Source organism: Myotis brandtii, unplaced genomic scaffold (genome assembly GCF_000412655.1).
Source record: "Myotis brandtii unplaced genomic scaffold, ASM41265v1 scaffold274, whole genome shotgun sequence".
In the NCBI taxonomy this organism is placed as follows: domain Eukaryota; kingdom Metazoa; phylum Chordata; class Mammalia; order Chiroptera; family Vespertilionidae; genus Myotis; species Myotis brandtii.
In genome coordinates, this window is record NW_005360425.1 from 4,358,528 (window position 1) to 4,381,534 (window position 23,007).

Consider the following 23,007-nt stretch of genomic DNA (forward strand, 5'->3'; position numbering starts at 1 on the left):
AGATTCAGATTGGAATACTGACCCCCGACCTCTATCTGAGCCTGATGTTGGTAAAGCACAGCTGTCATTAGATACTTCTTCCAGGCATTTTTCATGAATAACTGTTCTGTACCCTCGTCTGCTCTCAAGTGAAAGTTTTTAAAGTCTGGTGCCTTCTCTGTTGTGGGATGAGGTCAGCTAGAATTTCAGGACATGAGAATCAAGTATCTGTTCATTACACCTAGTCTCAGTCCCTGAGAGTTATATATATAGGCTTATCCAGCATCCAAACTCCTCAGCCTGGTATTCAACCACACCTCCCACCTCATCATCTATCTGATCTTTTCTCCTATATCAGTTGCCAATTTGAACCTTCTTATTTTAACAGGTCAACCCCTTAATCATCTACTATTCCTGTTTTAACTTATTTCAACTTCCAATCTTTGTATCTACTTTCTGCCTAGAATTCATTTCCTCTTTCTCTTCCTCTGTTCTATAATATCCTTCAAGTGTGAATTGAAAATAATACTTCATTAAGAAATACTTTTTATCACTTCAATCCATACTTAGTATTCATTCTGCCAAGATCCTCTTTTGAATATCATCATGTACTATATTATTGTTGATCCTTTGGGTCATAAATTATTTGTAACTTTTTCATGTGATCCTCCACATATGACTAAATATAAGGTAAGACTTTTTTCCCTCCAGAAATTAGCCCTCAGAAAAAAGAGATTCTCTTTGTATTTTACTTTATAAAGTTTCTTATTGGGCTGTCAGTGAAATCATAGTCATTTCATGGAAAAGGATGAATGAATTTGGGTCACCATCTGCTAGTTCAATTTACTAGTATATCAATTTTTGTAGAGATCAACTGACATAACTGATTAAACAAAAAGGAGAGACCAAAAATTTAAGAAAGTTTTAGTTACTGTTCTTGGGAATTTAACCTCCTAATTTGAGGTGTTAAAGATAATTATATATAAGTAGTAATCACATTAAAAACTTAAAAAAAAATTACTCAGGTACTTATAAAACACCCACAGACAGCAAGTGGTCACATTACAGAAATCATAAGTAAACACCAATAGAATGAATGAAGCCAAAACTAACCCAGTGTTATGCAACTGGATTCTTGTTGGCTGGGGGTGAAATTTCCAGTGACTGCATGGATTTAAAAAGTGTTGTATCTCTGAAATCTTAGAAATGTAGAAGATGTTTTCTAGAATATTCAAACAACAGCTTTGTTTTTTTTAAGTAGATTTATTGGTGGAAAAGACATTGATGTCAAAGATGCAGAATTTGAATAACATGGTTTTATGAAATGTAAAAGTGAAAAGGCATTAAACTAATGCATTATAGCCCTAGCTGGTTTGGCTCGGTGAATAGAGTGTCGGCCTGTGGACTGAAGGGTCCTGGGTTCGATTCCAGTCAAGGGCACATGCCTAGGTTGTGGGCTCCATCCCCAATAGGGGGCGTGCAGGAGGCAGCTAATCAATGATTCTCACTCATCATTGATGTCTCTATCTCTCTCTCCCTCTCCCTTTTTCGCTGAAATCAATAAAAATACATATAAAAAAGAAAAAATTAATGTATTAGATATACTGCTTAATTTTAAACAATTGTATGTGTAAATAAATTTCAAAAAGTTTATATATTCAAGAGGACCACAGTTCCTTTCTTCCATTCACCTGTTACCATTTGGGAAAGTTTGGGAACTGCCTTATTTCAGCCAGGTATGGCATGTCTTAACTAAGAACTTGCAGAGCAAGCATGTCCATTTTTTGTTTCCCCCTTTTCACCTGGCTAATTTCTACTCATATCTTAAAACTCAGCATAGATTTTGTTGTCCCAGAGAAGTTCCTTGGAATTGCTAGTTTGGGTTACTTGCTTATCTCTGTCAGTGTTGACCTCTCTGTACAGTACATTGTCTCCCCTACTAAATGGCTTGAACTTGAGCTCACGGTTGTGCTTTTATCTTGAGATACCAAGGACTTAAACACAGCTCCTTGAACATAGTGGTTGGTTGCTCAAGAAATAACAACAGAATAAATAAATGGTGTTATGTTTTTTTTTCTTCTTTGTGGTGCCTGGAATTGTGTTAAGCACAGATGAGATGTTTAGTAAGTCCTTATCCAATTATTAAGAACAAATTAAGTTTCTAGATATGTTTCAGAAAAGGAATGAATTAAGCCTCATAAGGTAGGCATGCATGGTCTCTGGAATGGTAGTGAGGCTGTCTCCCTCTCTGCAAGGCTGCCTTTTAAAAATCCAGAGGCGGGAGAAAGCTCCCCGACACTGAAGCTGGGTTTCTGCATTTGGCAGATTAAGGTAAAAGCTTCTGTGTATTCCAGAGGACAGCACTGTGCACATCACGTGTGAGTATTAAAAGAAGAGAGGGACAAACGCCAAATTTAATTCCTGAGATGGTTGTGACAATAATCCCATTTTTCTCATTCAGATCACAGTCTAGGAAGGACCTTAATCCAACCCTCCAGGGACCCAAACACTTCCCTGTCTCATTAAAGCTTTGTAGAAAAACCGAAGTAAAGCTGTTCATTGAATTATTTTCAGTGCAATATACAAAGATACTGTGATTGGCAGATAAGTAATGCTATCAGAGAGACGGACTGTGGTTGTACCGGACATACAATCATGCAATGTCAATTAACTGGAATTTCTTTTTTGAGTAAAAAACACAAAAACTCAGATTTCATTTTGTTTATTCAAGTTCTATCCCTTTTAACTTCAACAAATCCTGTGCCCAACAGTGTGTTGCCTTAATATGTATGTGAAGTGGCTATAGTGAAAGTACTGGGATAGGCCACTGGTGAGGGGTTATCTAGTCATTGAAACAATAGCTAGAAATGTTGAGGAGAACTGGAGTAGAATTGGCTCCAGGGAGGAGCTATTTTCACTGGATTTACAGGATGATGGCGTGGGTGCTGTTATCCATTATTGTTGGGTCCTCAGCTTTGCAATCCTGTAGCTCCTTCTCACCCCGTATACTTGGAGTTGATTGAGTTTTAGGGGAATGACTTACAGTGTGATAATACTTGTTAGAGATTGATTGGTGCAATTTAATTAATTTACAATAAGAATTTAAAAATTAATTGAAAAATATCCTTGGGTGAGGATTAACAAAACAAAAAAAGAATTTAACTGCCCAGTGATACAGTATTTGAAATGCCACTCTGCAGTTTGTTGCTTTAGGATATTATATGGGAAGGACATAATAATCTGAAGGTTGTCAGGTGAATATAGTGTCAGAGCAGAGAGGTGGTGGGTGGACGATGGATTTGTAGGATGAATTTATAAGCTGGCATTGTCAAAGTTTGGCAGCCTGATTGAAATGTATCTACCAAGGGACGAGAATCTTGGAATGTACTGGGTAGGTCACCATTTTACTGTCAAAATCTTAGAGGCAGTACTTACTGATTTCCCCTTTCAAGACTCCATGCAGGCTACCCATATTCTTTTGTTCTCATAGCCTTTCTTTGGACATCTTAGTAAGATTAGCCGGCAGCTTTCTTTCATACTCAATAAAGTATTAGTAAAAGTTTCTAGCCCTGTTTTCTTTTGAATTTTAAAGTATCTTCTGCTGATGTTGGATCTAACCGATTATGAGTTGTTTATAAAGTTAGTATTCAGAGACTCAAAAGTGCCTGTTGTGATTGTCCCTGGTACTGACCACCAGGGAAGCGGTTACTCCATACTGCACCTAATGGAGATGTCTGAGGGACCGGTGTGCTGTGGCCACGCCATGCCTTCCCTGCCCAAACCTCCTACCAAGAGCCATAATGCATGAAGAGAGGAGGCTACTCCATGTCCTATCTTTTGGCAGATCTCTGACATCTACATTAGTGGAGAGTCCGGGGACATGTCAGCCAAGGAGAAGCTGCTCCTATGGACCCAGAAGGTGACAGCTGGTTACACGGGAATCAAGTGCACCAACTTCTCCTCCTGCTGGAGTGATGGGAAGATGTTCAATGCACTTATTCATCGGTACAGGTAGATGCTGTAGAATTTCAGTATGCCTGGAGGGGCTTCTTCTCATCTCTTGTTTGTAATTAATTATTATATCACTTTCCCTCTCAACCAAGAGTCTGATTCATTGTATACAGTTAAAAGAGGAATATGTATTGAACTCCTAGTGTTCTAGGCACTGGGCACAGATAGCAGTGAACAAAACAACAGCAGTTCTTGCTTTCATGGAGGTTATTTGTTTATTAGGCAACATACAAATACATTTTTGCCGTCCTACAGTGCTAAGTGCAATGGAGGGATAGAGAGTGCCAGATGGGGGTTGTGGTATTTTGGACAGAGGGTCAGAGATGGTCTCTCTGATGAGGATGTTGGAGTAGAGCCGTGAGGGCGTGAGCCACGCAGGCCTCTAGGGGTCAGAGTGTTCAGTTGGAGGAAGTAGCGGGTACAGAGGGCCTGACCTGGAGGCTTGATTAGAGAGCTGAGGAAGAGCAGGCGGCTGGAGTGAGATGAGCGAGGAAGACAGGATTTTTGAATGATAAAAATTAACACACTTTAAGTGGTCATAAACATGCCCCCCCCCCCCATTTTCACTCTGTCATCGCTGATGATACCTTTCCCATGAAATACAACAAGGCTACTGCTGTGTAAGTTTTGAATTAGGGAGCACTGGGCTCCTGAAGTGTAGTTGAAAATGGAATTAGTACTGGGTACTGCTCAGGTTTTCTTTGTGTGAACTCACGTGTGGCATGTAGACGGTGACCTTCCACGTGCCTTGGTGGACTTTCACAGGCCTGACCTGGTAGACATGGAGAGGGTACAGATCCAGAGTAACCGCGAGAACCTGGAGCAGGCTTTCGAAGTGGCAGAAAGACTGGGCGTCACCCGGCTACTGGACGCAGAAGGTGAGAGTGGACCCAAGTTAAGTATGTTTGGCAGTATTTACTGTTCCTTCTCCTGGCAGGTTCCTTTGTTCTGACTAAGACATTTCTTACCCTTCCTCTCAGATGTGGATGTGCCATCTCCCGATGAAAAGTCTGTAATCACTTATGTGTCTTCGATTTATGATGCCTTCCCTAAAGTCCCTGAGGGTGGAGAAGGGATCAGTGCTACGGTAAAAGAACCCTTAAAATACCTTCTGACTTTGATTTGTTTGGGTAGAATGTACTGAGCCAACCATATTTCTCACTGTATACAGAGCATTTTTATACAGAGCAAACTGAATCTACACCGTGTTCACACACGGTCATTGTCCTTGGTCCCTGGGAGTGAGTCTGTCACTAATTTTGTAGCATCTAGCCTAGACTATTCTAGGTGTCAGGAAATTGAATCCCATCTTGCGAGCCCTTGAGGAGCTTTGAAACTGGGACTCTGAGTGTTACATTGAACAGGAAACAGATTTTATGTGGTTTGGGGTGGCCTGAGCTACTTTCTGATGTGCTTGTTTTTCATACTGCTAATCAGAATGAAAATGTGTGATATTTACCCTTTGACATTAGGAAGTAGACTCCAGGTGGCAAGAATACCAAAGCCGAGTGGACTCCCTCATTCCCTGGATCAAACAGCATACAATATTGATGTCAGATAAATCTTTTCCCCAGAACCCTGTTGAACTAAAGGTAAAATTATGGACGTGCATTGATTTTTTTATAAATTAATTCTTAGGAATAAGTCTCAGAGCTGTTGCTGCTGCTGGTTTCTGGGTGAGGTGGTACCAAAATTTGGGCCACATTGTTTGTACCCATTTATTCACCAAATTTTAATTTTGTAGGCACTTTATAACCAGTATGTACACTTCAAAGAAACAGAAATTCTGGCCAAGGAGAGAGAAAAAGCAAGAATTGAGGAATTGTATAAATTATTGGAGGTAAGGAAGCTTATCCTTTGCTGAGACTTGGGGGTTGCTGGTTTGCTCTTTTGTTGTGTCTTTGTTAGACCTCCTGCATCCTCTTCCCAACCTGCATTAACAGCAATTTGCTAGGGTGACAAACCTGGCATCACTCTCGGCTGGTCTTGGAAATTTGTGGGAAGGGGCAATAGAAACCATCTACGCTTTCTAAAGGGCCTATTGAAAAGTGAAATACATTGAGCCCTAGCTGGTGTGACTCAGTTTATTGGGCATTGTGCCGTGCACCTAAAGGTTGCTGGTTCAATTCCCAGTCAGGGCACATGCCCAGGTTGTGGGCTCCGTACCTGACAGGGGGTGTGCAGGAAGCAGCTGATGGATGTTTCGCTCTCATGTCAATGTTTCTCTCCCTCTCTCTCTTCCTCTCTCTTTCTCTCTCCAAAAAGAAAACAAAACAAAAACAAAGCAAAACAAACAAAAAAACAATAAAAAAAATCTTTTAAAAAAAGTAACATACTTTTATTCAGAAATTTAGAGTTTTGTGTGAGTTTTCTCATTTCTCAAAGAGAAGCTAAATCTTCCCTAAGACGGAAAGAAAAGAGACTTCCACTCACATTTTGATTCCTGGAGAATTTGCATCTCTAGAGATGGGCATTTGAATGGGGGTTATTGAGAGGACAGGAAGAGTTATGTAACATGTAGCAGGAATGGAAGGCTTTAGAGCAGGAGTCCCTGGATTGAGAGGTGATTATTTTACTCTCACCTCAAGGTGAGGTACTGCTAAATATTCCATTGTTGTCTCTTATTAGACAATGGGAAAAACTGCTGAATGGCTGGGTAAAGAAGCAAGAAGTGATGGCAAAGAATAAATTAAAACCAGGGCCTGGGGGCATGGCTGTGCTTTGGACTGAAAGGATCTCTGGGTTTTTTTAGGTGTGGATTGAATTTGGCCGAATTAAACTGCCTCAAGGTTATCACCCTAATGATGTAGAAGAAGAGTGGGGAAAGCTCATCATCGAGATGCTGGAGCGAGAGAAATCCCTTCGACCAGCTGTAGAGAGGTGAGTCCAGAGCCTGAAGAGGATCTGACATTACTTACTGGGCTGCTTTGGGCCCTCACTTGACTATGGTTTTGATCTTATTTTAGGCTGGAATTGCTGCTACAAATTGCAAACAAAATCCAGAATGGTGCTTTGAACTGTGAAGAAAAACTGACACTAGCTAAGAATACACTGCAGGCTGTAAGTCTCTGACTGTTTTGTCTCACTTCTCATGTCACGTTTTCCACTCCTCGCCCTGTGCTCCAGTAGTTGGAGTTAACATTTGAGGCATCCAGCTGTGCTCCTTCCTTACTCTTGGAATTTCAGCGGGCCCCTTGGCTCCCTAGTCCTAGTGGGTGGGAGCAATGGCAGTGTTCCCACTCTTACTCTTCCTTTCTCCCTCAGGACGCTGCTCACCTGGAGTCAGGACAACCAGTGCAGTGCGAGTCAGATGTCATCATGTACATTCAGGAATGCGAGGGTCTTATCAGGCAACTGCAAGTGGATCTCCAGATCCTACGGGATGAGAATTATTACCAGCTAGAAGAACTGGCTTTTAGGTGAGGAACATGGGACTCATACAGAAAGTTTGCTTACTGCTGAGGCTCATGGCTCAAGAGTCAGGTATTGAATCTTGTGACTTGCCCTTAGAGTTCAGTGTCTCAGTAGGAATATTACAGGTATTTTGGCTGGGAAATTCTCATGGTGGAGGACAATTTCCCCTTATTGCAGGCCCTGTCCACTAAGTAAGTGTAGGGTTTCCTAATCATTGTGGTATCTTATAACACCCCACATACTTCCGAGTGGCCTGCAGGAGTGGGTACCAGATCTGGTTTAGAATGCTGGTGATGCGATATGTCACTTTGTAGAGGAGGAAACCAAGACCGACCCACAAAGGGGATGAAGATCACCCAAGACACATGGCTTATACAGAGCCAAGACTAAGACTTACATCTTTGGACCCCCTAATCTGTTGTTGATTTTGTTATACCACCTATGAGTCACATACACAGGTATTTGCTTCCCTCTAGTTAACACTGTAATTTGATATTTGCCTCTCTTACAACTCTGTACAATGAAGATGCTAATAATATCATTTTGCATTCATATAACACTTTCTCTTTCTTTCCTGATATCCTCATCCTTGTCAAATGGATAGGGGATTTTATTTTAAAAAGTACATTACAAATGTAAGTCTCCTCCTCCTTTCTCTTCTTACATTTCAGGGTTATGCGTCTGCAGGATGAGCTGGTCACCTTGCGCCTAGAGTGCACAAACTTGTATCGGAAGGGCCACTTCACTTCACTTGAATTGGTTCCACCCTCTACTTTAACCACTACTCATCTGAAGGCAGAACCCCTGACCAAGGGAACCCATTCTTCTTCTACCTCCTGGTTCCGAAAGCCCATGACTCGGGCTGAACTTGTGTCTATCTCGTCCTCTGAAGATGAAGGCAATCTCCGATTTGTGTATGAACTACTGTCTTGGGTAGAAGAAATGCAGGTGGGTGAATATTCCAGATGCTTGTACAGTGCACAGCAACTTCTCTAAGAGGACCACGTTGCTCTGTGTCCCTTAATTATCGATGCTGCCTAGGACCCAGACCCCTGTTTTCTTAAATTTTAAATGGGCTGGATCAGCTCACATCCTCAAAATTCCACACTGAATAGCATAGACTTTTCCAACTTAAAGACGTTAGAGAATTTCTTCCCTTCAGCTAACTGTGCTCCAAGTGGGAGCTTGTGGGAGAAGTTGCAGAGTCTATAAATCTCAGTTACCGTTTCTGAAATTTCCTCATTGGCAGCGAAGCTTATTCTTCACTTTTTGTGTTTGGCCATAACTCTTACATTTAAGCAAGGCTTCTTTGTTTCACAATTCTGTGGGGCACTTTAAAAGAAAAGTATTTCTCAATTACAGTTGACCTAATAGTATATTACTTTCAGGTGTACAACATAGCGAGTAGGCATTTATATATAACTTATGAAGTGATCACCCCAATAAGTCTAGTATCCATCTGACACCATACATATTTACTATAATATTATTGACTATATTCCCTATGCTGTACTTTACATCCCTAGGGCGCACTATTTACATGTATTCTAAGACAGTGTTCGCCAACCTTTCGGACCTCACGGACCACCAGTGGTCCGTGGACCACCGGTTGGCGACAGCTGTTCTAGGATAATAGTTCAAGTTCAATATTGTCCTCCTTATCCTTCTAACCCTTTTGTTTGTGTGAGATATTTCCCATCTCCTGATGATGGAGTCTCCATGTACCAATAAATAAAAACATTCAAAAACATGCTAATGTTTTAAAATTCATTGGCCAGTAGTTGATGCCGTGAATGAAGCTTACTATTTTCAGATATTTTTCTTATATCCATTTTGATTGTGAAATGAAGAGCTCTATAAAGGGAAATGCCTGAACTATAAAGTTAAGCATCTTCAGCCAGTGGACACACCTTCCTGGTTGGTGAATTTAGGAACATCTTCCCACAATGCAGCAGCAAAAGCCTCCTCTGCTGCTGTAGCTGATGGGGTGTAGTCTCTAGCTCCTTGGGGGGTGATTATGGCATATTTTTCTGTGAGAGGTCATAAAGGAGATACCCTTTGCCAGTCCTCTACCTCTAGCCCCCTTGTCCAAATGTTGATTGTGACAATTTTCTTTTTCTGCCACCTTAGCAGTAAGTTATTATATATGTGCTTTTCTTTTTCAGATGAAACTGGAGCGAGCAGAGTGGGGCAATGACCTGCCTAGTGTGGAGTTGCAGCTGGAAACACAGCAGCACATTCATACGAGTGTGGAAGAGCTGGGCTCAAGTGTCAAAGAGGCCAGGTTGTATGAGGTGCGTGACAGTCAGAACCCGTTAGGGAGGTAGGGCAGGTGGGTAACGGCAGTATGCACAATGCAGCTGTCTCTAAGGAGAAGGGGGCTTTGGCAAGGAGTGATAACCATAAGCAGCACTTTACAACAAACTCCCTTTTCACATGAAGTGTCCTTTTGCTCTTTGAAATAACCTTGTGGGAAAGGTGTTTTTTTTATTAACTCTTTTTGGCAAAAAAGAAGTGATCCTGAAAGCTAAGGTCAGTACTGGTAAGTAGTGGATGCAGTTTCCAAACTCAGACCCTCTGCTCCAGAGTTCATGCTCTTTCCACTTCACCTTCTGTCTGCAGTAGAGAGCTGGTGTAGAGAAATTGTTCAGTCTCTCTTCTTTACTCATTCTACCTTCCCATTTTTTAATTTCTTTTTAAAAATATATTTTAAAGGGAGAGAGAGCGAGAGATAGAAACACCAATGATGCGAGAATCATTAATTGGCTGCCTCCTGCATGTCCCACACTGGGGATTGAGCTGCAATCCGGTCATGTGACTTGACCAGGAATCAAACTGTGATATCTGGTTCAGAGGTCAATGCTCAACCACTGAGCCATACCAGCTGGGCCCCATTTTTTTTTCTCTTTTACTTTAGCTCTCCCCTTCAAAAAAGAAGTTGAGTGATTTTGGAATCATTAGGCATAGGTTTTTTTTAAAGACACTTTCCAGAATTACTGGAATGACAAGACAGTGTGGTCTGTCAGTTGTATTCTCCCTGCTGAACTGTTCCTCGTGTAGTGCTGCTCCAAGCTGTAAAAGCTGACCCAGAGGTTTATTATCTAAGCTTCTATTTCTCAGAGTAAGTAGTCTCTACCTGTGTGCAGACATAATGTTTACATAGCTGAAACCATGTCATAAATATAGTTTACTTATCCTTTCTCTAATGTGTTCCTGTTTCATTCTTTTCTTATCAGGGAAAAATGTCTCAGAATTTTCATACTAGTTATGTTGAAACTCTTGGAAAGCTGGAGACGCAGTATTGTAAATTGAAGGTAAACTGTGACTAACTCTGTGTTCTGTTCCTGGAGAATCTGGTTGCTTCCAAACATCTCCTTTCCCTAATTTGGCCGTTTTGGTTTTCTGTTTATTAAATTACATCATGTCCTTTGCCATTGTTCCTATGTATATAATATTGTCTTAATGGAGCAGAACCACTGCCCCACAAAGTCTTAAGTAGGGCTATTTGAGCTACCCTGCTTCCCCAGAGCCGTGGTTACCTGTGCTTTGTGCACCAAAACTAAAAGTTTGAGGTTGATAGGGAAGGGACTTCTCTCTGTAGTCTTCCTGTCATTCAAGATTGCTCAGAGTATGACAGGCCCAGGATTATTCTTTATCCAGGGAGCCCCACAAAGGCCAGGTGAGTTCCAACTTTTAGCTAAAATTGCCAAGGGCTCTGGAGTCCTGTGCCAAACTTGTACTAAATCTAAGCCAATGGAGAAGCACCCAGAGTCTAAAAAACAAGACAAAATTCATTTCCCGAGTTATTCTTCACTTTGATGTCAAGTGTGCTGTCTTCTGTAGATGAAAGGCTGGTGGTTTAACCTTGTAATCCTTGCTTTGTCTAGGAAACTTCTAGCTTCCGGATGAGGCACCTTCAAAGCCTGCATAAATTTGTTTCCAGAGCTACAGCTGAGTTGATTTGGTTGAATGAGAAGGAGGAAGAGGAACTAGCATATGATTGGAGTGACAACAATCCCAATATCTCAGCCAAGAAAAATTACTTCTCAGTGAGTCTAGCACAACATGCCTGTCATATTTATGTAATAGCAGCAGAAGGAGACAGAGGGTCTAGCCTGCTGAGAGCTAGGGTTCCTTCTGCTAGACAGAACTAGGGACCCTGCTTAATGCATCTGTATATGTGAGAAGTGTCCATGGAGAGAGGGAAATCCAGAATGCATTGAGAAAGGCAGAGTCTTGGGTTCATGGAGCAGCCTGCAAGTAGAGTCATTTCAGAAGCAATATAGCTTTGTGGTTAAGATTATAGGCTTCAGCGTGCACTAGACCTATGTTAACTTATCCCTCCACTTACTAGCTCAGTGTACCCCTTCACAGGGTTGTATAAAAGACTCAGTAAGATTTAATAACTAATAATCTTAGTATTGTTTAACTGAAGTATACTCTTGGCTTCTCAGAAATGCTGAATTCTCTAATTCATTTAATAATTTTTTGGTCTCAATTTCTTTTTTAAAAAATAAGTTGTTATTGGTTTTTAGAGAGAGAGGAAGGGAGAGGAACAGAAAGAGATAGAAACATTGAGAGAGAAACACCAATTAGCTGCTTCCTGCATGCCTCCTACTAGGGATGGAGCCCGTAACCTGGGCATGTGCCCTGACCGGAAATCAAACAGGTGACCTCTTGGTTCATGGGTCAATGGTCAACCACTGAGACACACTGGCTGTGATCAATCTCTTTATTTGTAAAGAGACTGGGAAGGAAAATTCAGCATTGGACTATGGGACAATGCTTTATATTCTTTTCAGTGAAAGATGTATATAAGCAAGTATGGTTATTTTTTTGCTACTTTTAGTATTTCTATATCTCAGAGGATTTTTAAAAAAATATATTTTATTGATTTTTCACAGAGAGGAAGGGAGAGAGATAGAGAGCCAGAAACATCGATGAGAGAGAAACATCGATCAGCTGCCTCCTGCACATCTCCCACTGGGGATGTGCCCGCAACCCAGGTACATGCCCTTGACCGGAATCGAACCATTCATTTCCCGAGTTATTCTTCACTTTGATGTCAAGTGTGCTGTCTTCTGTAGATGAAAGGCTGGTGGTTTAACCTTGTAATCCTTGCTTTGTCTAGGAAACTTCTAGCTTCCGGATGAGGCACCTTCAAAGCCTGCATAAATTTGTTTCCAGAGCTACAGCTGAGTTGATTTGGTTGAATGAGAAGGAGGAAGAGGAACTAGCATATGATTGGAGTGACAACAATCCCAATATCTCAGCCAAGAAAAATTACTTCTCAGTGAGTCTAGCACAACATGCCTGTCATATTTATGTAATAGCAGCAGAAGGAGACAGAGGGTCTAGCCTGCTGAGAGCTAGGGTTCCTTCTGCTAGACAGAACTAGGGACCCTGCTTAATGCATCTGTATATGTGAGAAGTGTCCATGGAGAGAGGGAAATCCAGAATGCATTGAGAAAGGCAGAGTCTTGGGTTCATGGAGCAGCCTGCAAGTAGAGTCATTTCAGAAGCAATATAGCTTTGTGGTTAAGATTATAGGCTTCAGCGTGCACTAGACCTATGTTAACTTATCCCTCCACTTACTAGCTCAGTGTACCCCTTCACAGGGTTGTATAAAAGACTCAGTAAGATTTAATAACTAATAATCTTAGTATTGTTTAACTGAAGTATACTCTTGGCTTCTCAGAAATGCTGAATTCTCTAATTCATTTAATAATTTTTTGGTCTCAATTTCTTTTTTAAAAAATAAGTTGTTATTGGTTTTTAGAGAGAGAGGAAGGGAGAGGAACAGAAAGAGATAGAAACATTGAGAGAGAAACACCAATTAGCTGCTTCCTGCATGCCTCCTACTAGGGATGGAGCCCGTAACCTGGGCATGTGCCCTGACCGGAAATCAAACAGGTGACCTCTTGGTTCATGGGTCAATGGTCAACCACTGAGACACACTGGCTGTGATCAATCTCTTTATTTGTAAAGAGACTGGGAAGGAAAATTCAGCATTGGACTATGGGACAATGCTTTATATTCTTTTCAGTGAAAGATGTATATAAGCAAGTATGGTTATTTTTTTGCTACTTTTAGTATTTCTATATCTCAGAGGATTTTTAAAAAAATATATTTTATTGATTTTTCACAGAGAGGAAGGGAGAGAGATAGAGAGCCAGAAACATCGATGAGAGAGAAACATCGATCAGCTGCCTCCTGCACATCTCCCACTGGGGATGTGCCCGCAACCCAGGTACATGCCCTTGACCGGAATCAAACCCGGGACCTTTCAGTCCGCAGGCCGACGCTCTATCCACTGAGCCAAACCGGTTTCGGCCTCAGAGGATTTTTAAACATTTTATAAACCCTATGCAAATAGGAAATGTTTTTACTAACACTTACTTTAGATACTTTAATTCCATTAATTTAGAAGTGTGTTGTTGTTTTTAAATGTAAGCTATTCCTGAATAGAGAGTGGTATAGGATTCTTCTGAAGTAAAGAAGAAATAATAGATATGATAATACAATAGACAGTCTGTATGCAGACAGAAATGAAGCCATGAAAGAAATGTAAATAAGGTGCTTGGAAAGCATCAAGGAAGAGCGGTCAAATCTGATCCTAAGGATCAGTACCCAGCTCACAGAAGAGCTGGCATCTAAAATGGGTCCTGTAATGTGAATAGAATTTCGAGCCAGAGGAGGACACTATAGTCTTAGCAAAGCCAACCAGTCAGTGGTACAGATCCACTGGTGTGTCAGGTGCGGTGTTAGGTGGGTGCTGACATGAACTGGCCACTCTAGCCAGGCCATTTCCTTTCTCTGCTTCCAGTGCTCATCCCGTGTTCCCCCACTTACTTGGCTCTGGCTGGGGTCCCAAGTCCTTTGTGAATCATTTGCCAGTAATTCCAGCATTTTTGCTCTTCTCTGAAATCCTTTGGCATGTACTGTTCATGCATCTCATTTTGGCACTAGCCACAGTGTTGCAGGCTTTTTGAAAGTAGAGTAGGGAACAGAGCCTTTTATTGCTACTCTTCCCTTAATAGCACTTAATGCATAAAATTGAATTCAATTTTCAGGAGTTGACAATGGAACTGGAGGAAAAACAGGATGTGTTTCGGTCTCTACAAGATACAGCAGAGCTGCTATCACTTGAGAACCACCCAGCGAAGCAGACGGTGGAGGTATGTGACTTGAGAACATGTAAGGGCCAAGTGCTCAGAGGTGATTGTTCATAAAAGTGCTCAAAGCAGAGGCTTTGTTCTGCTGAAGGACATGGAGGAAATGTCCGGGATCATTTGTCTTGGGGTTTCTCCCTTTTCATCCCAGCCCCCAAAAGACTGCAAACAGTTTTGATGGTCTGTGGACAATACTATGAGGAACAAGATTGAATCCTAACTTCATGGGGAAAATGGCTTGGACCACATATTTTCCAAATAAGTATCCAGATAGGTCCTGTCTCTTGATGTGGTGCCTTTGCCCAGAGAAGTGGAGCAATCCCGGAGGGTTTATTTATGTCTGGGTTTTGCTGGCCAGATCATTTAGTTGCAACTGAGTGTGGAAGAGGCCTTTTCTATGTAACCCCTTCTGAAAAAATCATGTTGGACAAAAGACAAGCCTCTTGCTTATGGAAGCATTGAGCAGCTGCCAATCAAGTATCTCCATGTATCTTCTATATCCTCTATCATGAGCAGCGTTGTCCTTGGAAGAGAGCACTGCACATGGATTTTGGGTCAGTTAATCTCATGCCCTGCTGTCTGTGCTTGTTGTTGCAGGCTTACAGTGCTGCTGTCCAGTCCCAGTTGCAGTGGATGAAGCAGCTGTGCTTGTGTGTCGAGCAGCATGTGAAAGAGAATACTGCTTACTTTCAGGTATGTGGGCTTTGTGTTTTTCTGTGTGCATGTTTATGTGTAACTGTGTGTGTGTATATTGTAGAGGATGAGAAGAATATTCGTTTTTATTCTGGCAAGAGATTTTGTGTGTCTGTGCATATACCCGGGGTGGGCAAAAGTAGGTTTACAGTTCATATGGAAATACAATAATTAAGAAATAATAATGCAAGAATAAACTGTTTTGTGTACTCACAATTGTAAACCTACTTTTGTTCACCCCTATATATGGGAAAGGCAAGGTTAAAAACTTATCTGTGGCCCTAGCCAGTGTGGTTCAGTGGGTAGAGCATCGGCCTGTGGACTAAACGGTCCTAGGTTCAATTCTGGTCAAGGGCACGTGCCCGGGTTGTGGGCTCAATCCCCAGTGGGGGGCGTGCACGAGGCAGCCGATCAGTGATTCTCTCTCATCATTGATGTTTCTATCTCTCCCTCTCCCTTCCTCTCTGAAATCAATAAAATAATATATTAAAAAAAAAAACACGTATCTGTGTCAGTGATCTTCTGTTGTATAAACCAGCACCCTAAAACTCAGTGGTTTAAAACCACAATCATTTAGTCAGATCATGACTCTGTGGGTTGGCAGTTTGAGCTGTGCTCAGCTGAGTGGTTGTTCTCAGCTTGCCTGGCTTATTCATGGCTGCAGGCAGCTGGCAGGCAGGCTGGGGGCTGGTTGGTCCCAGTTGGCATCACTCACATGTCTGACTGTCTGGGGTGATGAGGTACAAGTCTGTATACAAGTCTCTAGCACCCAATAGGCTATCCTGGGCTTCTTCACAGAGTGCCTGTGTTCCACAAGCAGCAAGAGAGTAAACCCAGTCACACGCACTTGCTTCTGCTGTCACATTTGTTAACATGCCAGTGGCCAAAGGAAGTCACGTGGCCATGCCCATCTTTAAGGGGAGGAGAAATCGACTCCATCTCTTAAAGGGAAGACCTGTAAAATATTAGGATCATTTTTTTTCTACAATTTGTCACAGCATGCAAAATATACTACTTGTTTTCAAGTGAGGATGGGCAGAGGAAATAAACTATTATCTCTGGTTTTGTCCTAAGTTAAATCATCTTCCTGATCATTTTGTAATTACATCAATGAATTAAAACATTTGATGACTCAACATCTAGGCTTTTGTGAACTATACCTCCCAACCAAGTGCTGTCACTAGTCAGAAGTCAAGAGGAATGAGCAGTGATTTCTGAGAGGGTGAAGCAGACTGACTTTTCCATGGGGTTCAGTAGGCTTTGTGCTGGCCATCACTGTTTCCAGGCCGAGGCAATATAAAGCCTCCGGTTTATACTTTCGTGGCCTTTGTAATGAACTATCACTCTCCGGAGAGTCTAATCAGCTTTGCTCAACTCTGCAGAGTAGGATTATTCTTTCTCAGTTAAGATCTTGGTGTTGTGATGTAATGAACACAAGGCACCCCTTCCTTCTATCCCCACAGTTCTTCAGTGATGCACGAGACCTGGAGTCATTCTTGAGGAACCTCCAAGACTCCATCAAACGAAAATATTCCTGTGACCACAACACCAGCTTATCCCGCCTTGAGGACTTGCTCCAGGACTCAATGGTGGGTGTTGCATCAGTGGGATGATTACAGAAACATGTACTCTGAGAAACAGAGTAAACCCTCTCAGCTGCTGCTGTTATATCCTTGAAAGCTACAGGGCAGTGGGTCATTGTTATAACGTTTGTCTCACATTCTAATTGAATTTAATCAGTTTTTCTTTCTTTTTCCTTTTCTCTTTTCTTTCCTTAAAGAAGTTGCTAATAAGATTCCTTTGGGGTATGTTATTGAAGTAAAGGCCTAGTCATCTCCCCTTGAGCCACTTTAGTGCTCATCATACTTTCTTTGCATTGTTCCTATCTATTTCAATTTAATAGCTGGAGCCAAAGATGAGGTGTAGGGTCGAAGGGGATTAACTGACATCAGATTCTTTTTAAGTCTCTCATGTGAAGAGAATTTTTAAAACTAAATAAAACAAAAACTCCCAATGAACTAGACCTGAACCCAATTTTTCCTCCTTGGCAACTTTCTTTTGGTAATGATGAGGTACTAGAAAATGGAATTTAATTAAGGACATTAAATCTTATTTAGATATAATGCAATATTCAGTTTATTTATGTAGCAATATTTACTTTTTAGATATTACTGCATTCAGTATTTAATCCCAAACAATTTTACATTTATGTCCTCCAATGAATTATTCCTTCAGGAGTGCTGGTAATAAAATCAGCAGCAGGGCTACTTACATTTATTGAATGTATTATTACATAGAGTTGGCAAGGCAAGGCTCAAGGTACATCTCACAGTAAGACAGAAATATGTATGTAATAGAGAAATTACTTTTTCTGTATGAGAAGCCAGGGAATTGTCACATTTCAACAGACAACTATAAGCGAAGCAGAATAACACCAAACAGTGTCATTCTTTTGTGTGGGTGAGACTTGGGCATTTGTGAGCATTAGTTAATTTTTAAAATATATTTGTAGGTAAAATAAAGCTATGAATGGGTTTACATTCAGTGTTTTACTTGGGCAAATAATCTGTTAATTAATTTGGAACGAAGGGTAAAAAGCTGACTTTTCCGATGTTGTCTCTAGAATGTCTCTCTTGGAGGTACTTCAAGTATGAAGGAGGAATATAATAATCCTTGGCTGTTATCTCCTCCCTCCCACAGAGTACCTTCCTGTTGTAGGGTAACTCCTCTGCAGTTGTTATATCTTCTCTTCTCGAGGGTCGCTGCTCTGTTCCCTCCTCTCCAGGTCAGGGGCCTCGGGTTGGCGGCATCATCTGGGCATGGAGTCACCTGGTCTGCTCCTCAGCTTGTCCTCAGCTTTCCGTCAGGTTCGGGAGCATCTGTCCTGGCTTCTGGTTCTTTGCAGAACTTTTACCACGCTGAGCACTTGGTCTCTGGAGTTGGAGATGTTTGGCTGTGGGTTAGACAGAAATTGACTTCTTTATTGCAAGGAAAATGACACGGGTAGACCAGCTCTCAGTATGGAACCGTGTGGCTGTCTCCCTGATATATTCCATTCCTCTTTCTTAACTAATAAGTTAAAGTTGTATTTCTTCCAATCATGCTCCCCGGGACAGGCAAAGGTAGTTTATTTAAGCATTTCTTTCTTTTTTTACTTGCATATTCTTAATCCCTTAATGGCATTTCTTAACATTATTAACTCTTTATTCTCATTACATCTACTTCCATCCTAAGAAAGCCCTCTTCTGGGGAGTTTTTATACCTCAAAACGGGCTTGAGACATCCTGGTTAATCTTTTGCTTTAATGGAATTGGCAGTAGATTGCTACCAATTTTGTTGACAAGAGGCTCATTAGTTTTTAAGATAATTGGGTTTGCAGAGACCTTGAGAGTTTTAATTTTGCATGGAACTGCTTTCAAACCAATCAAATTTACATGCCTACGCACAGCAAGATACTAAAAGGTAAACCCTAAATCATTTGTCATGACGCCTTCACCAACTGCATTGATTGTTGGTTGAAGGCCTAAGATCTTTCTGGAGAAAGTTAGACTCAATTTAAGAAAGTAAAACACTTGTGGTAGATATAATTATTTTAAAAAATTCAAAGAGCTTAACTCTGGCTTCTCCTAAGCAGAAGGCAAGAACTGGCTTCTACCAGTGAGAAACTGAACAATAACAACAATAACAACATAGTTGTTATTATTGTTTTTAACTTCTATGTTCTCTGAACTTATTTGGGGAAATCCTTTGCTAACTTAAAGCTATATTTGGCAGCAAGGCGTTCTTTTTTGTTTTATGTTTTGTTATTTTGCATGCTGCTTTATAGTTGGTTAATTGAAAGGGCACTGGGAAAAAGCTGCAAAATTTGAGTACAAAAGCACCTGGTAGAAGACAAAAACAGTCTCTCCTTTTTTCTGTATCCTTGTGTTTCTAAGATGGCTCCACCAAGGATTATTTAACTGAGAAATGACGTTCTCTGAGGCAGTGGAGCCCTCAGTTTTCTTTGTTAGTCACCCTGGGTAGCAACAGTGTCTTTTGATTTTCTTCTCATTTTGTAGGATGAAAAGGAACAGCTTATACAGTCCAAGAGTTCTGTTGCCAGTCTTGTTGGGAGATCAAAAACAATTGTTCAGCTAAAGCCACGCAGTCCCGACCACGTGCTGAAGAGCACCATTTCTGTGAAGGCCATCTGTGATTACCGGCAGATCGAGGTAAGGAGGGGGAAAGGATATTTCTGGCTCCAGAGGGAAGGAAGGGAGAAGGGAAGCCTTTGGTTAGGGTTATGATAATGAGAAAAGATCAAATACTAGAGTTTTTAAAATTTAGAATTTAAACAAGGTTCTTTCACTTAGATCATTGCAACAGCCTCCCCATCCAGTGCGTTCTTTATTCTACCATCAGCATGATCATTTATAAACAAGTGTCATTCCCCTTCTTAAGTCCCACAGCAATTCCCTTTTCTTTGTAGAAAGTCTGAATTCCTTAATGTGGCTTCAGGGTCCTACCTCTCTAGCCAAGACTGAGTCATGTCCCTCCTGTGCATTCCCAGTAAATTGCATGTGTCACATACTATTGTAGCTATATATCCCACCAGAATATGTGGAATATAGACCATGTTTGTCAGCTTACCATTTCTCCATTTTTATCTCTAGTGGCCTAGCATACTTCCAGGTAGATAGTAGACTCAATAAATATTTGTTACACAAAAGAATTAGTGACTTTTTCTGTACTTTTCTGTCTCAATTCTGTCCATGAAATAGGGGTAATACTGTTGGTTACTTATCATCCAAGAGAAAGAACTGGTGATTCCAACTTGTTAAACATTTTCAGGGATTTGGGTGGGACAACAGCAAGGGAGGGGGAGGAAGTATCAAAAGCAAAGTTGTGAGTATTCATGTCCCTTTAATTTTCACTCTAATGGTTGTATGTATGAAAGATTGCTCTTGGGGGTCTTACTGTCTCCTTCTACCCTCCACTCACTGAGTTACTTGACATGTAACAGGCATTTCATAAACACTTGCTTCCTGGATTTATTTGATGTCCACAACCTTTTCTGTGTTGTGCATTTTTACATGGTATCTTTTTGTCGGAATCAGGGACTCTCACTAAGTGATAGCAGGTCTCCAAAATGATTTTTTCTTGAGGATTTCGTAGCCTTGGGATCAGGCGCCAGGTAATAATGGTTTGTTGATTTATCCATTAGCAATAACTTGTAAATCTGTCTCTTCAGATTACTATTTGCAAGAATGATGAATGTGTGTTGGAAGATAATTCCCAGAGGACCAAGTGGAAGGTGATCAGCCCCACAGGGAATGAGGCCATGGTGCCATCTGTCTGCTTCCTCATTCCTCCACCCAATAAGGATGCCATTGAGATGGCCAGCAGGTAACTTGGCTCAGCTGCCGCTCTGTACTGCCACCTCTGCTCTTTGACCTGGGAGAACTGATCTCCTTGAACAGAGCAACTAAAATTTAAAGTTTCTTTTGGGAAAGATCTTCTATTAGGATATCAAGTCCTAGCCTGCCAGCCACATAGTAGATTTTCAGTAAATGCTTATCTTCAATTGAGATATATTTGGTGATAGTTCTTTTTTAAAAAAGTTCTTGGTTATAAACAGTTTAATCTCAGAAGATTGATTTATGTAGTGACAACTAATTTTCTTCTTTAATTTACATTTTATTAGAGTAATATGTACATATTTTTAAGAGTTGAATTATACCAAAACACTTAAAATAAAAACTATCAACTACCTTCCCCACCCCAAAGTTCTGCTTCCAAGAGTCAATTATTTTTAACTCTTTGAGCAGATTTTTCTGGTTTTAATTCCAAATTTATAAATAATGTGATTATTTTTCCTGCTATTTTCTGGTTTTTTTCAACTTTAGAAATTATCTATTGACTTCCTACTCTTGGATATTAATATTTAGCTTGCTACACATATACCTGCATACACTTCTCCTTTTCCCATCTTCCAAATGTAGTTATGCCACAGTTTTTGTTTAAACTGGTATTTTTGTGTTGTTATATTAAATGGTTTATAGCTGAGCCACACCTACTACAGGGGATTGTTGTGAGATTTACCCTTGTTGTGTCTTTCCTCTCTAAACTCACCCATCCTCTGCCACTCTCCTTGCTTATGTTCAGCTCCAGTCAGTCACCCTCATCTTTTTCCTGTTTCTCAAACAGCACAAGCATATTCTTGCCTCAGGCCTTTCACTTCCTCTGCTTGCTTCAAATATTTATGTGATTCACTCCCTAGCTTCATTCAGTTCATCTTACCACCCCACCCCCACTCCCTGCCTGTCACTTTCTGTCTCCTTTACTCATCTTAATTTTTTTTCATAACACTTAATACAACCTAACAGATTACATACTAGTTTATTGTCTCTCCCCTCCTGTTAGAAGTTCCAAAAGAGTAGAGGTTTTTGTCTGTTTTGTTTATTTCTGTAGCCTTAGCACTAGAACCATTGCCGGCACATAGTAGGTGCTCGGTAGGTGGTGGTTGAAGGAGAGAGTGAATGAGTTGGTGATTGAATAGATGTACGTATAAGTAAATTACTTCATTTGCTTTCTTGTATAACTTTTTGTTGGAGTTGATAATTTTTATTTTTTTATTTTTAAATATGTTGTTATTAATTTCAGAGAGGAAGCGGGGGAGAGAGAGAGAGAGATAGAAACGTCAATGATGAGAGAGTATCATTGATCGGCTGCCTCCTGCACGCCCCACACGGGATCAAGCCCACAGCCCGGGCATGTGCCCTGACCAGGAATTGAACTGTGACCTCCTTGTTCATGCTCAACCACTGAGCCATGCTGGCTGGGCTGGAGTTGATAATTTTTTAAAAATTTTTATTAAATTTATTGGGGTGACGTTGGTTAATAGGAAGATACAGTTTCCAAGTGTACATTTCTGTGCTACAGGATCTGTATATTGCGCCATGTGCCCACCTCCTCAAATCAGATCGTCTTCCGCCACCATATATCAGGCCCCCTTCTGCCTTACCCCCTTCCCTCTGGTAACTATTACATTCTCTGTGTCCACGAGTTTGTTATATATCCCATGTATGAGTGAAATCATATGGTTCTTAGCTTTTCCTAACTGACTGATTTCACTTAGCATAATATTCTCAAGGTCCATCCATGTTGTCACAAATAGTAGTATTTCATCTTTTCTTATGGTTGAGTAGCATTCCATTGTGTATACATTTCACATCTTCTTTATCCAGTCCTCTGTCTAAGGACACTTTGGTTGTCTCCATGTCTTGGCCATTGTGAGTAATGGTGCAATGAACATAGGGATGCATATGTCTTTGCAAAATACACATTTTTTAGTTTTTTTGAGTGGATACCCAGAAGAGAGATTGCTGGGTCATATGATAACTCTATTCTTAGTTTTCTGATAAGTCATCAGATTGTTTACATAGTGGCTGTACCAATACTTGTTTTGTTTTTAAGTTTGCTTAGTTGTCTATTTTCATATTATGAACTTATTGCCGAACTCTCCTACAATACTGCAAAAGGCTAGCCCAACACTATAGGTACTTTTTTAAATTATTATTTTCTCTTGGAAACATCTCTCCAGTCTGAACCTGCTGTGTAGGCCTCAGTACTGCCTCCCTGGCATTTCCCTTCATCTTCATCCTGAAGACTTGCTTTGCCTATCTTCTGTGTGGACCCTCTGAGTCCTAGAAACCAAGTCTTATTTGTTGGTTTATTCCCTGGTTTAGGAGAGTACACT

At 40.9% G+C, this 23,007-nt stretch overlaps 1 protein-coding gene across 21 annotated transcripts in view; it reads left to right on the forward strand.

The window, feature by feature from the left end:
* Positions 1-23,007, forward strand: part of MACF1 (microtubule-actin crosslinking factor 1) — a 344,123-nt gene that overhangs the window by 170,359 nt on the left and 150,757 nt on the right. For 15 of the 21 annotated variants that reach the window (XM_014541584.1, XM_014541588.1, XM_014541573.1 and 12 more), the window contains 18 exons: positions 3,824-3,990; positions 4,756-4,868; positions 4,971-5,077; positions 5,463-5,582; positions 5,735-5,830; positions 6,743-6,870; positions 6,957-7,050; positions 7,255-7,409; positions 8,076-8,352; positions 9,570-9,698; positions 10,641-10,718; positions 11,292-11,453; positions 14,478-14,582; positions 15,174-15,269; positions 16,733-16,858; positions 18,386-18,391; positions 19,328-19,480; positions 20,500-20,654. In XM_014541584.1, the coding sequence (XP_014397070.1) occupies positions 3,824-3,990; positions 4,756-4,868; positions 4,971-5,077; positions 5,463-5,582; positions 5,735-5,830; positions 6,743-6,870; positions 6,957-7,050; positions 7,255-7,409; positions 8,076-8,352; positions 9,570-9,698; positions 10,641-10,718; positions 11,292-11,453; positions 14,478-14,582; positions 15,174-15,269; positions 16,733-16,858; positions 18,386-18,391; positions 19,328-19,480; positions 20,500-20,654 (2,267 nt within the window). Of the gene's footprint in view, positions 1-3,823; positions 3,991-4,755; positions 4,869-4,970; positions 5,078-5,462; positions 5,583-5,734; positions 5,831-6,742; positions 6,871-6,956; positions 7,051-7,254; positions 7,410-8,075; positions 8,353-9,569; positions 9,699-10,640; positions 10,719-11,291; positions 11,454-12,527; positions 12,698-14,477; positions 14,583-15,173; positions 15,270-16,732; positions 16,859-18,385; positions 18,392-19,327; positions 19,481-20,499; positions 20,655-23,007 lie in introns of those variants that run through there. The other 6 variants (XM_014541592.1, XM_014541587.1, XM_005868634.2 and 3 more) reach the window with 2 other exon arrangements.